The sequence below is a fragment of the Musa acuminata genome, chromosome BXJ1-11 (genome assembly GCF_036884655.1).
Source record: "Musa acuminata AAA Group cultivar baxijiao chromosome BXJ1-11, Cavendish_Baxijiao_AAA, whole genome shotgun sequence".
Classification (NCBI taxonomy): Eukaryota; Viridiplantae; Streptophyta; class Magnoliopsida; order Zingiberales; family Musaceae; genus Musa; species Musa acuminata.
Window position 1 is genome coordinate 1,468,598 of NC_088337.1, and position 14,087 is coordinate 1,482,684.

Consider the following 14,087-nt stretch of genomic DNA (forward strand, 5'->3'; position numbering starts at 1 on the left):
GATATTATGAAATTTTATATACAATTGTCTAGAGGCTTGTTTAATGTCATAAATAGATTTCCTAAATTTGCATATCAAATTTTACATCTAGATATCCATTAAGAAAAGTTATTTTTACATATAATGTAACACAAAATGGTAATGTATTATCAATATCACGACAATTCTTAATGAGTCTATTAGACAAATGTCTCATTATGATTTTTTAATTTCATATGAAACTCTTGGACTAGTTAACCCTATTTAATTAGGTAGGCTTAGAATTGGGTAACTATCAAACTAATTAAGTTAGTCAAAAATTAAACTTGATCAAAGCTAAAATTTATCAAAATTTAATTATCTTTGAATTCGATCAAAACTTTTAATAGAATCTAAATCTAATCAAGTAGTTAAAATACACTCATAATTAGGTCTGATCAAAATATTTGATTAAAATAAATCAAATTAGATAATTTTATAATCGAGAAAACAAAGTAAAATTTTTTAATTTTTGAAGATAAAATTATAATTTTTCTTGGGATATATAATGAAAATATATAATTTTTGAAGGACAATACTATGAAAAAGATATAAATTAGAATTAAAAGATAAATAAAACTCTATTTTTTTCCTTCTGCAACTACTACGTGAGACATGCGATCACTTATGGTTATTGCTTAGAGCAACGACTATTGCAACTACTATGTGAGACATGCGATCACTTATGGTTATTGCTTAGAGCAACGACTATTCTTACACAATCGATTGACGATCTCACCAGTCGTCATGTTAAGTCGTGTCGCCAACCCATGTGCGATTGTTTTCACCATGCATGGGTTGCTCATGGGCGGAACACCTACGTAGTCATAAATTGCTAATTAAGTGTTGTCGATCGAGCGCCCCACTACATAATTGTGTACACGCGACAACTAGAGACCCCCCATGGTCATCGTAGTGCGTGGTTGTGCTTAGGCATTCACTCGATCATTGCTATTCTTCTTCGCCCTGTGGCCGTTGGAAATCGTAGCCTTTAGCATCTAGTTGACGTCAACCATGACTAACAAATGCCGCTATAGTGACATTGCTATAGCTGTCCGTCAAAGGTAGTGCTGGTGCACATAAGCAACTGTGCATATGATCATTACGAGCTATGGTACCCCATGATGCTTCCACTGTATATAGTAGCACCTATATGCAATCATTGCTCGCGACTAGGTTAATGACCATCGGAAGCCATCACCCTCAATAATATTATCACCGACAGCAAGTTGTTGACGGTGGTCAATCGATCAAACACGAGGAACCATACATCGTCGACAAGCAAGTGATATGATAGACTAGATAAAAAAAATCGATCGACAACACAAACAAATCATTTAAGCATCATAATCAAAATCGAATAAAACTTTTTCGCAAGCGAAGAGTAGTAATAAATAAATCTAAGGTATTTGATTTTAAAGCATGACTCTAATATCAATTATAAGTATAAAAACTATGATTATGCTACTATTATATGAAAAACTTAACGTTAGAAACTTGAATCGAAAAGCAATAGATCAAATTTATGATGCATATATTTCGATATCATTCAAAAGATTTTTATTTAATCTATAGGTGCATCGTCGTCAAATATGAAAGCTGTAGTAAGATCGATCGGCAAGAAGAACTAGACTCACCTTCTCCTCTTTTCCTATCATTCACAAATCATTATAAGCGATAAATTAAGGACTAAGGGAGATTGAGAATATATTTATTATCTCAATCATGTCCTTTTATAGACGAGAGTAGAGGGTCTAAGGTTATAATTAGAATAGTTCCTCTCATCAACATCATATTCTAAGAAATTTTAGTATAATTAAAAAAAAATATTAATCAATAATAATAATTAGAATCCAATCATATATAATATAATTTATTTAATTAGATAAAGTAATTATAATCTAATAATTTGTTCTTTCGATTATGAGTATTACAGTTTTAACTTTCTCAATGGCCTTTGTTGGCTCTGTTTTCAGTCTCAGTCACTGTCACAGCAATCCTTTCTTATCTGCCGGTGGTATCTGGACAAGGAGGAACTGTATGAGATTTAACTCAAACTAATCGTGCCAAACAATTTGTTTCATATTAATTTGTGTCGAATTACACATTACACGCATAGATTCGAAATTAAAGATACAGAAAGTGAACACTCTTTAATTTTGATGAGGTCGATTGAAGTCTATCCATTGTCTTATAAAAGGATCCCTTCTACGATATTGGATCTTAACCATTCAAGCGTCTGATCGGTTTCCAGTATTTGGTCCCTTTCAGCTAATATTCTTCATTTTGATATGATAGATTAGCTAGTAGAGCTGTCATGGATTTTACTGAGTGGGCGGGCATCGGAGCCCGTTGTACCGAATGGATACTTTTGCACCATCCGTCAAATCGACATGAAATCCTATGAATTTTCAGAGTAGGAATAACACCAGCCATTGAATTGCCGGTTCCAAACTCCTCGTAGATTTTTGAGGTGCAGCTCAAACTATACTCCCACGATATTTTCTGCGAGGCCAGTTATATCTCTAAACTGATAGCTTAATGGATTCGAGGCATACAGTAGGAGAAGATCATAAGAACAGTCTTCAAAGCATCATTCATGGTGTTCATGAATGTTGAGGGGGATAAGTAACAACCACGAATGTAACCATTGACTTGGGAATCATACACAGTATTTTATGTGCCTTTTCTGACATTGCTCTTTCATTGCTTCAATTATATGTCATAATAGAACCAGTCCTTTGCTAACTAAACTAAAAAGATCCACATTAACAAGTCAAGGAAGCCTCACATGCTTCCTGCAACACTGCCCATTTGCAACCCTGTGCAGCAACCACCAGCCTGTGTGCGCGCCAAAGAATGCCAAAGATATCGAGCAAAAGGAGAAGGGTTGAAGATGAGACTGCGTTGGCCGGTGACAGCGATACGTGCGAAGATGCCTCCCACTCATGTCAACTCGCTGAGCTCGCTTCGTACCTCCCCTTGCATCCGCCATGTGCTCACCCCTTTCCGATGTCCCCAGCTAGTCTTCCTGTGGAATACTACCGCAGATAACAACTGCAGCTTTGATGCAGTAACATATGGGCTCTTGAGTTGCAGTGAGGAACAAAGAGATGTGCGAGCGATGGGATTTACCTTTTGATGGTCCCCTTACTGTGGTTTAGTGCCAATCTCCGAGCTGGAGTAGTACATTTCAATTGAATGGGAGGACCACAGAATGGTTATTGCTTCCCAAGGAGTCAATCAAGAGCCTGCAAGCATGTCTTTGAACCCAACATGCAATTACGATCGTGCATAATCTTCAGCTGTAGATGCTGACCTACAGGTGTTATTGCTTTCTTTCTTTTGGGTTTAACTTGATCGAGTCATTCAATGTGTTTGTTCATGACTGACTTCTATTTAGATTTCAAGGTTTTTTTTGGGCAGTGGAGGCAGATCATGTGGCTTCACACGAGGACTATTATGGGATCCAGCAGAAACTACCATTCCCCTGCAGCTCCGTGGAAATTCTTCGGCCAACTCAGTGGCCTCCCAAGTCTTCCTAGGTTTTCAACTATTCTTATCCATCTCCTTTTTACAGAGTTCATCTCTGGCCTTGTACTATGTATATGTCAAGTTGCACAATGTCTTCTTTTCTTGTGTGATGAAAGGACAAGTATGGAGCCTCACCATCAATATCTTTGCCCACATCACCTGAGGAGCGAGGTTCTGCTCATTATCATGCCGATACAGTAAAATGCACTGGTCCATTTCTGAGGAGAAGAAAAATTTATGTGCTGGTCCACACAAAATTTTCCTGTATTATTTTACAGGGATGCAAGGGAAATGTGCTTAACTATGTGAGCTTCGTAGGTTAAAGCGATCCTCATTGCTTCGGTCATATTATGGGTAAAAGCGTGCAGATAAGAGAAGCATTCTGCGTGAGATCAACAACTGTCTCATGATCTCCTCTTTCTCATGGCCTGCCATCAACCAACAGCATGCTGCTCCCTCCTTTCCTGTCCTCCAAGTTCTACTACTTCAAGAGACACAAATGTAGGTGGTAGTGGTGGTGGGACGCCAAGAAAACGATGGGATATGGCCATTAGTGGATGGTCCCTCGTCCTCTCTCCCAACCCAAATCTCTCTTCTCCTTTTAAATATTTATGAGGAAGAGAAAAGAGAGAGAGAGAGAGATCACCCGCATGAACTCGATCCCACTTAGATCTTTGAGATCATAGAAAGGAGTAAAACTTGGAAGGTTGAGACGATATCGAGTTGGATCTTGTTTTGTTTGTAAATAATCCAGAAGCAGGCAGAATGTTTCAGCTTTATCATATTGGATACATACTTTCACCTGCTACGTAACGAGGAAAAGATGGGGTTCATACATTTTGGGATCCACATATTTCACAGTCCGACGACTGTTCGCCACCGTCTTCTTTCGCCTCCACCCGCAAAAGATAGAAACGGTGCACCAGTCAAATCTGTGTCTACAGCAAACAAATCATTCTCTGTGACCTTTTCTCTCACCCCACTATGTTTATTTTTCCTACATATGATCACAGTCACTGCATGGCATCCATCACTGGCACTGCTGTGACACAACAAGCGGTCAAAAGGCAGACAGCTTATAATAACTTGCATCGCCAGGCCATGAAGACAAGTGTTGTCTTGTTTTTGTTCTTTGCCTGTTCAGCTATTATTTCACTCGATCTCAGCCGTAGGCAGCATAGGCTTTTGGGTTAGCCTTCGCTTTGATCGACGAGTAGAGCTGTAACCAGAAGTAATCCATTGAATGCTCGGCAGTCATAGCTGTGGCCGCCGATTCAATTCCTACACATCCTCCATGTCCTCCCCGCAACCTTAGGCAGCATCAACGCACACATGGTAGGCATCTGTGGCGTTGAAATCCGTCTTCGTTGACGAGAAATTGACTGTAACCGGAAGCTTTGACGTAGTCCGAACCTTTCAGGCCTGCACAAGTCAACTTTTACGTAGAGAAGTTATTAGGCGTTTGACTGAAGACCAATTCACCATGAAGATTACATAGCAGTTACTCACCGTCGATTCCTTGCCTACGTTTAAGCATAGCCGTTGACTTCACGTAACCTAAAGTGCGTGTTGTTAGAGTGCAATTTAGAGGTGGCTTCTTCTATAGAAGGCAGAAAATGATATAGAAGAAATACAGTATTTTATTTACGAGTTCTAAAAATATGAAATTGTTATAATATAATATAAAAAGAAATACAGTATATTTATTATATATACATATAGATGATAATGATGCCAGCTGGATTTTGATTTGTGAGAGTTAATGAACGAACGAAAAAGATCGACCACGACTAAGCCAGTCTCCACGAAAACGGCGACGACTAGTATTACGACCCGGCTCCTCCTACTCTTCATCAACTGACGACGAAAACAGCAACAACAAATCGCCTCGGCCTTCGCTCTCCCTCTATTTCTCTTCCGAGTCGCGGAAGCGCCGCTTGCTTGCTTGCTTGCCTGCCTTCAATTCTGACACCCGGGAGCCAACCGCTCCTTTCTTGTCGCGGCCGTGTCGCGATCCGGAATGCTGGAATGATGCACGATAAGGAACAGGGGGAGGAGGAGGAGGAGGAGGAAGAGGAGTTCTACGAGTCCTTGGACCGCATCCTGTCATCGTCCTGCTCCTCCACTTCCGCCTCCGAAGACGACGGCGACGGCCACCGCCGCCGCACCTTCCCCCTGCCGCCGTTGCCCTCCCTCGACGTCTGGACCTCCGAGCCCGCCCCCGTCGCGGAACGCCGACTCCTCCTCCTCCAGCGCCTCGGCCTCGCCGGAGACCCTACCCTCGTCCGCCTCCCCCCTCCCGCCGGCGCACCGCTTCCCGCCTGGGATGCCTCCTCGTCCTCTTCCTCCTCTCCCTCGGCCCCCGCCGCCGGCATGGTCCGATCCAGATCCGATGGGTCTGTCAACCCCTGCTCCGTAAATAAACCCGAGCCTCCGCGCCGGCCTTACCAACACCAGCATCAGAGATCGATCAATTTGCCGGTATCCCACAGGCCGCCTCTCTTCTCGAGATCTCGGCCCTTGTCTACCGGGAATCTCGATGTCTCCGACGGCGACGCAAGCAGCAGCGTCGGCAGCAGAGACCGCTGCGATGACCCCAGGTGCTTGATCAAGAACCTCGACAACGGGAGGGAGTTCGTGGTGAAGGAATTCGGGAAGGATGGGATGTGGAACAAGTTAAGGGAGGTTGAGACCGGGCGGCAGCTCACGATGGAGGAGTTCAAGATGTGCGTCGGCTGGTCACCCATCGTTCAAGAACTGATGAGACGGCAGAACGTGGAGGAGGCCGCGCATGGCGGCGGCAGCTCCGGCGGTTCCGGTGGCGCGCCACGAATCGATGGGGCTTCCAGGGGAGGGACGAGGCTAAAGAAGAAAGGAAGCTGGCTCAGGAGCGTGAGGAATGTGGCGGGTGTTGCGATAGCTGGAGGGCACCATCAGCAGCGTCGGAGTAGTGATGAGAAAGATACATCTTCGGAGAAGGGAGGGAGGAGGTCGAGCTCTGCTACAGATGACAGCCAGGATGGTGCGCCCGGCCTAGACCTTCGTGTGAAGGTCCGACAGTCTGGGAAGTCTCACAAGGAGCTCACCGGTCTTTACATGAGCCAGGCTATTCAGGCCCATAATGGTTCCATCTGGTGCATCAAGTTTAGTTTGGACGGGCGGTACTTGGCTACTGCCGGAGAGGACTGTGTCATCCATGTGTGGGAAGTCTCTAAGATCACTACAAAGGGGGGTTTGCTAAAAGTAGCTGAGCAGAGTGGGAATTTCAATCCATTTGCTATGGCAATCGATGATTGCCCACCAGATCCAAGATTGGTGTTGGCCAGTGCCGAAGGGAACCATTGGGAAAATAAGCGAAGAGCAAAGATTTCTGGCAGTCGGAGGTCTGTTAGCTCGGACTCTCTTATGATGCCAGAACATATGTTTTCTCTGTCAGAGAGCCCTGTATGTTCTTTCAGAGGCCACTCAGATGATGTCCTTGATCTCTCTTGGTCAAAATCACAGGTAGAATTGCTGCTGATCATCAGCTTTATATGTGAAAGAAATAATATTGGGACCTTCAGAGGTTTATATATGATGAAATAAGAGCATGAAACTTGATCAAACTTTAGAGAACATAGAAATTTAGGAGGAGAGATGCAGTGATGCACATATACAGGTAGTTTGTCAGAAGAATTAGGATATTTCGGGTATGCAAGCTTGTGCTGGTCAGAATTCTAAACATGGAAGTGGTGCACAGCTGAGAGAAAGTTACAGGCTATGTAGAATTTTCAGGAACAGACATGATTTGTTCCTTTTAGCTACATAATTATGCTATATATCTACAGTAGCAAAATGCTTTCAGCTGTAAGAACCAACATTCGTGTTTGATACATCTTCCGTATGTTAGGAGCATCCAATATTTAAAGTTTACTTGAATAGTATTATCATAGCACTGTAGGTTGGTTTTGTACTGAGTCAAATGGTTTTTGGCCTTTCAGTCTTATACTAGCCAAGCTGCCCTTTCATGGCCCGCTTGATATCATCCGTAGGTGCATAATGAAACAACACTAATGGGCTCTGGAATTTTCTTTTTAATATTTGAAGCCTAATATCTGCTTCGTACAGTCCTTTAGATTGAACCCTAAACCATTCCTGGTGTAAAGTTTACTGAAGAATTTGTATTTAGTTTAAGTTTAGAGTTTGAGGTTGTTTTTTTGCTTACTGTAGTATTATGTCAAAAACCAGATTTTGCAGTTATTTGAATGCTTTATATAGTAAGAATTATAGGTTTTTTTTCCTCAGTGATTAAAAATATTATGAAGATCTACTACCTCCTGACATATTGCTTTGTTGCAATTCCTAGCAACAAAACGATGATCCAAAATATGTTACTGGCTCACTAGTTAGTTTTGTTTTTTTTTGTGATAAATGAAAATCTTACAATTTTTTAGTTATTGCATCATGAAACTTTTGATAACCATTTTATTCTCCTAATTGGTATAACTACCAGTATGCTGAAATTTACAATCTGTTCAGATGTTATCAATGAATGCTTGCAGACTCAAGTAGCTTTTTAAATGTCGATTAAGGAGTTTATCTTCTCTGGTTCAAGCTTAAAGTGTTGATCATATTATTCTTGGTTTGTTTATTTCTCAGTACCTTCTTTCATCTTCAATGGACAAAACTGTTCGGCTTTGGCACATGTCCAGCAACTGCTGTTTAAAAACATTCACACATAGTGACTACGGTACACTCAAATTATCTTCTGACTTATTTTTTGTTTTCTTGTTCTGGTATGTTCTTTCTGTTCTAGCTAGCTTCTTGATACTTCTTACATTTGCATTGATGCAGTGACTTGCATCCAGTTCAATCCTATTGATGACAGGTACTTCATTAGCGGATCCCTAGACGAGAAAGTCCGCATATGGAGTATTCCAGATCGTCAAATTGTTGACTGGAATGATTTGCATGAGATGGTCACTGCTGCCTGCTATACCCCTGATGGGCAGGTCTTTTATTAGGAACTAAATGATTTACTTGTTCCAAGTATGGATCAGTTGATATCTTAATTTTTATTGTTCAACTTTTTGATTGTTGAAGGGCGCTCTAGTTGGTTCACACGAGGGGAGTTGTCACTTGTATGATACATCTGGTATGGTGCATCCAACACATAAACCCTCTCTTAGTTTGGTCTATCTGTTTTATCTAATTTTTGAAACGAACTTATGATATTTATGTATGTATATATCTCTCTTGGATTCAGACAATAGGCTTCTCCAAAAAAGTCGCATTGAATTGCAAAATAAGAAAAAGAAGTCCAGACACAAGAAAATTACTGGATTCCAGGTATTTGTATGATCAGTCTTTCCTTTTTATATAAAAATGTTGAACTTCTCCATCATTTAATTATCATTTCTAAATATAATGAGCTTTCTAATTAGCTTCTTTAACAGTTTGCTCCAGGGAGTTCTTCAAAGGTGCTGGTTACATCTGCAGATTCACGAGTGCGGATACTTGATAATGATGCACTGGTCCACAAATTCAAAGGTATAGATTCCACTTTAGAATTTTACTCAAATCATTTATTTAAGGTAACATAATTTTACATCATAGATTAGCCTTCTATTCTTATCAATCATCAAATGAGCTTGTATGAGCATTTAGTAGCAGAAGCTTATAGGGAATGTTGCTTAATTTCTATGTTCTCCAAAAAAGATTTCCATGCTAGCTACAGATGGTAAGGAAACATGTTATGAATTAAAATGGAAACTTTTAAATTTGGTTTTTAGATTTTTATTGTTTTATTGACATCAAATAACTTCACTTGTAGTATAAGTTTTGTAGTCAAACTTGAAAAGAAAATGAAAAATCGAGATGCAAAGGCGAGGCAAAGAAATTTTGATTTATCTAAGAAAGAATTGAAATTAGCTACCAAATAAATCATGATTGACACAATCATCCTCCGAAACATGTTTGAGATCCTTGCTTATTGTAAAAGCTTGATGTATTATTAGCAGCATGCATGTGACCGGTGAACAGGATAGATAAACTGAAGTAAGATGCAATTTCATGTTTTTTGAAGCTTTTACTCCACATTACCAAGTAGCAAGCACCAAATCAATCATGTGTTGGTCAGCATGAATGACAATCCTTGTCAAAAACATCTCTTTAAAATGGCATAGAGCAATACCAGGACCCCTCTCCTGAAATGAAGTGAGAAGCAGCACTCTAAAGTAACTTATGTCAAATATGCATCAGTCTTCATGGATCTTTCAAAGATTGGAGCATGGATCATTGTGATGATATAGATACCTGTTATTGGTTCCTACTGATATTTTTCTGGTTCCTACCAATATTAATTGCATGGGAAATATATATGCTGTAAGATGTATATTTCTTATGGAAAGACCTATCTAAGTGGACCAAATCACCCTGAAACTTTCATTCATGCTGGCAGTGCTACCTGCATATAATATTTTGATTTGTTACAGTAATATTTCATTCACTGTTCTTCAGTTTGTTAGCTGGGGCTGATGCATTGCTTTCTTTTTCAGGGTTTCGCAATACAAGCAGCCAAATCTCAGCATACTGGACTGCTAATGGAAGATATGTTATCTGTGCCAGTGAGGACTCTCATGTATATGTATGGAGATACGATGAAGATTCTCGGCCTAGTAGGAGCAAAACTGCAGCAACTGTCACGCAGTCTTATGAGCATTTCCACTGCCAGGGTGTGACAGTAGCTGTTCCTTGGCCATGCTCCGGATTGGAAAGGATGGTGAAAACTCACTCCAACAAGAAGGACCAAGTTGGTGAAGAATCTCAGGCCAATTCACCACTTCTGGTTGAAGCCAATGGGCTCCATCTTTCGCCTTCTCCTAGTAACCAGAACATTAGTTGCCAGCAAAACAATAGCATTCTCGGTCGAAAACCAGATCACTTCGGTGACAAGCTTTCAGCAACTTGGCCTGAAGAGCTCATGGCTAGTAAACAGACACCTCGAAGTAATAATGACCTGAACAGTTGTCATATGCCGGTGCCAAAAAGTTCGGCCTGGGGATTGGTGATTGTCACTGCAAGTCGATGCGGCGAAATTAGAACTTTTCAGAATTTCAGCATTCCATTTCAAATATAATTCTCCACTTGTGGTAAATGGAGGGAGATCGCCAACGTCAAATGATTCAACCCTCCACTGCCCAGGTTGATGCTGCTGGAGTTTTGTGTACAGTTAGATGGATGTCACGAGAGTTGTGATATCCATCGGGCCTATACTTGAGTTTCCTTTTGTCCATTTGCGTGATTGATTTGTAAAAAACCAATCCAGCAACAGATGTTCCACAAGGATCCATCAGTATTGCGAGGATGTTACTGCAATTGCATGTTAAAGCAGAAGCTAAAGATGGTGAAACTGGGAGCTGGTTGGTCCATTCTCTGTATCTTCCTCTTCTTTTCTTATCACCTCAATCATGTTTTGGGGGTATGGTGATCTGGACCCCATTGTTTTATTCTACCATATGTTGATGTAAGAAGAGAAACTAAATTCAAATGCTGCAAGAAAAATTACCCAAAGTTTCAGTTATTAATTATGACTGACAGTGAATGTTGTCCTCTCACTTGGTAGGAAATTGTGATGTGAGAAATCTTCATCAATGATCTTATCTCTGGTTGAGTTTTGGATCAGAAATCGTTTGCGCCATTAATTATAGCTACTTGGTAGGACCTCTTGCAGCATTCCTCTTTGACTGTGATTGCGACATGGATGATGATATAAAAGGATGTGAGACAATAATAATACAGCATATCATAAAATGCTTGTAAAACTTTCATAATAGGCATGAATAATCTTTATTGAAAATAATAATGAACAAGAGATGCGTTATTGACAAAAATATCAACATTATCTAAATAATTATAATTAATAAGCTGTGCAGCAAGCGCTCGACAAAAGGACATCAGCTCAGCTCAGCTCATCAACAGTGCCCTCCCATGCTCCATTATTGGCTGGAGAAGGGCTATGCATCTCGGCCCAGAACGACCAAATCTACAGGTGGATCCACAACGACATCTACAGATCTACAGGTCGATCCACAACGAGATGAGCCATAAAAATACGGCCACGGGTGCAATCCAAAGGAAGAACCCTCATTGGCCGATTCCGCGCCAAGTTGGCCCGGATTCTATCACCTTATCCCCTCGATCCAGCGGCACTACAAAACCCTGCTGCCGTTGCTCCTCCTCCTCCTGCAACCATCGGTTCCATGAGCAGCACAATGGCGCTTCAGGCTTCGTTTCTTCCTTCGGCTCTCTCAGCTCACAAGGAGGTGTGAGCTTGCTGATTCTGTTCTTACCCTTCTTTCCGAAGCAGATATGTGAGCTATAACTTTCTTGTTCGGTGGTGCAGGGAAAGGCTAATGGAGGTGCGAAGGACTCGGCTTTCTTGGGTGTGTCTCTGTCTGAAACCATGAAGTCGGACTTCAGTTCCTCGGTTCTCAGGAGCCACAAGGTATGAGGGTTTTAGTTTGCTGGAAGTTTGTGGTTCTTCTGCATATTGTGTTTATTGTTACAAGATTGACTCAAAGCAAATTGTTCTGCTCTAGTTAAGAACATCTAATTAGCATCAGGAAGAAAGCAGAGGTAGTAGAATTCTTTGTTCGGAGAACTCATTTAGCTCGTTCATGTTGAATCAAATGCAGAGGAATAATCTTTCAGCCGGAATCAGAGCTCAGACTGCAACTACAACCCCGGGGGTCAAAAGCTCCGCCCCGGATGGGAAGAAGACGCTGAGGAAGGGCAACGTGATCGTCACGGGGGCCTCCTCCGGCCTCGGCCTTGCCACCGCTAAGGCACTGGCCGAGACGGGACGATGGAATGTGATCATGGCGTGCCGCGACTTCCTCAAGGCCGAGAAGGCGGCCAAGTCGGCCGGCATGGCCAAGGAGAACTACCAGGTCATGCACCTCGACCTGGCGTCCCTCGACAGCGTCCGCCAGTTCGTCAGGAACTTCCGGCAGAGCGGGCTGCCCCTCGACGTCCTCGTGTGCAACGCAGCCGTCTACTTCCCCACCGCCAAAGAGCCGACCTTCACCGCCGACGGCTTTGAGATGAGCGTCGGAGTCAACCACCTAGGCCACTTCCTCCTCGCCCGAGAACTCCTCGAGGACCTCAAGGAATCGGATTACCCCTCCCGACGTCTCATCATCGTCGGCTCGATCACAGGTACGACCTGAACCCGATACATTCCTTGGAACGAGGCGCATCGCTAACTCGAGCTTCTCCGTGTGTGCTTGCCGGTGCCCAGGGAACACCAACACCTTGGCCGGGAACATACCCCCGAAAGCAAACCTGGGAGACCTGCGAGGGCTCGCGGGGGGATTGAATGGGCTCGGCGGCTCCACCATGATCGACGGAGGCGAGTTCGACGGCGCCAAGGCGTACAAGGACAGCAAGGTCTGCAACATGCTCACGATGCAGGAGTTCCACAGGCGGTTCCACGAGGAGACCGGGGTCACATTTGCCTCCCTCTACCCCGGTTGCATCGCCACCACCGGGCTCTTCAGGGAGCACGTCGCTTTGTTCCGCCTCCTCTTTCCTCCCTTCCAAAAGTACATCACCAAAGGCTTCGTCTCCGAGGAGGAAGCAGGCAAAAGACTCGCACAGGTAACGTCGTCTCCTTGGCTGACACCAGAAAACATGGTGGATTACTAACGACGATCCTTTCGGAATCCGGCTGTGTTCTTCGATTCAGGTGGTGATTGATCCAAGCTTGACTAAGTCCGGCGTGTACTGGAGCTGGAACAATAACTCGGCGTCGTTCGAGAACCAGTTGTCGGAGGAAGCCAGTGATCCTGAGAAGGCTCAGAGGCTGTGGCAGCTAAGTGAGAAGCTGGTAGGTTTGGCGTAGGATTAGTAGCAGATGATTTGGTCCAAAGTGTGTGTGTGCGCCATGCAAAGATCACTGTTGTCGTAGTCGTTGTTGAAAATTTTGAGCTGACGAGAAAATAAAGATATTATGAGCCCAATGTTATGTTATCTGCAAATCAATCTTTCGTAGAGGAAAGGGGAGCTTTAGCTTCTCCATGAATGCTAATAGAAAACAATGGTTACTACCCCCATAAGAGAGAGAGAGAGAGAGAGAGAGAGAGCTATCTATTGGCATGTATGAAACAGAAAGTAAGGGTGATTCCTTTAGACCTTTTCAGTGTTCAAATTTGAGGTTGTTCATTTGCAACTTCTGTTCATGTTCTCACTTTATAGGAGTAAGCCTAAGCTTTTCATCGACAAAAGTCTCAATGAAATCATGTCATTTCTCCATTACCATTAGAGTAATCACAAAGGTAAACACAAGCTTTGACAGATCGGCATTGTATGCAGATTACAGTAAGCCCCCAAAGGCTTGCAGTCTATACATTTCAACAACTACCGAAGCCAATCCCCCCTCCTTTAACCTCATCCGATATGGCTTCTCCGGAACGCAACTCTGCAGCTGTTTGTTGGACAAGTCTTCGGTTGTGCAATAACATCGAGTTATAGAAGATGACGTTAATGCACCCACC

General features: G+C 42.6%; 2 protein-coding genes across 2 annotated transcripts; both read left to right on the forward strand.

Annotated features, from left to right (window-relative positions):
- Nucleotides 1-5,394: 5,394 nt before the first annotated feature.
- Nucleotides 5,395-11,120, forward strand: LOC135596785 (uncharacterized). Its single transcript, XM_065088918.1, has 7 exons — nucleotides 5,395-7,056; nucleotides 8,191-8,281; nucleotides 8,386-8,543; nucleotides 8,635-8,686; nucleotides 8,798-8,880; nucleotides 8,988-9,081; nucleotides 10,089-11,120. Exons 1-7 carry the CDS (start codon nucleotides 5,581-5,583, stop codon nucleotides 10,667-10,669), a joined length of 2,535 nt encoding a protein of 844 aa, XP_064944990.1. The 5' UTR covers nucleotides 5,395-5,580; the 3' UTR covers nucleotides 10,670-11,120.
- Nucleotides 11,121-11,696: 576 nt separating this feature from the next.
- LOC135596787 (protochlorophyllide reductase-like) lies at nucleotides 11,697-13,553 on the forward strand. The gene is made up of 5 exons (XM_065088920.1): nucleotides 11,697-11,855; nucleotides 11,936-12,037; nucleotides 12,228-12,750; nucleotides 12,833-13,191; nucleotides 13,280-13,553. Exons 1-5 carry the CDS (start codon nucleotides 11,793-11,795, stop codon nucleotides 13,433-13,435), a joined length of 1,203 nt encoding a protein of 400 aa, XP_064944992.1. The 5' UTR covers nucleotides 11,697-11,792; the 3' UTR covers nucleotides 13,436-13,553.
- The last annotated feature ends 534 nt before the right edge of the window (nucleotides 13,554-14,087 follow it).

Bases quoted from the DNA above. Each gene is read 5' to 3' on its own strand.
- LOC135596787 (XM_065088920.1), top strand. From the start codon at position 11,793: ATGAGCAGCACAATGGCGCTTCAGGCTTCGTTTCTTCCTTCGGCTCTC. The intron at 11,856-11,935 runs GTGTGAGCTTGC...TCGGTGGTGCAG, and splicing joins CTCTCTCAGCTCACAAGGAG to GGAAAGGCTAATGGAGGTGC. The intron at 12,751-12,832 runs GTACGACCTGAA...GCCGGTGCCCAG, and splicing joins CATCGTCGGCTCGATCACAG to GGAACACCAACACCTTGGCC.
- LOC135596785 (XM_065088918.1), top strand. From the start codon at position 5,581: ATGATGCACGATAAGGAACAGGGGGAGGAGGAGGAGGAGGAGGAAGAG. The intron at 8,544-8,634 runs GTCTTTTATTAG...TGATTGTTGAAG, and splicing joins GCTATACCCCTGATGGGCAG to GGCGCTCTAGTTGGTTCACA. The intron at 8,881-8,987 runs GTATTTGTATGA...CTTCTTTAACAG, and splicing joins AGAAAATTACTGGATTCCAG to TTTGCTCCAGGGAGTTCTTC.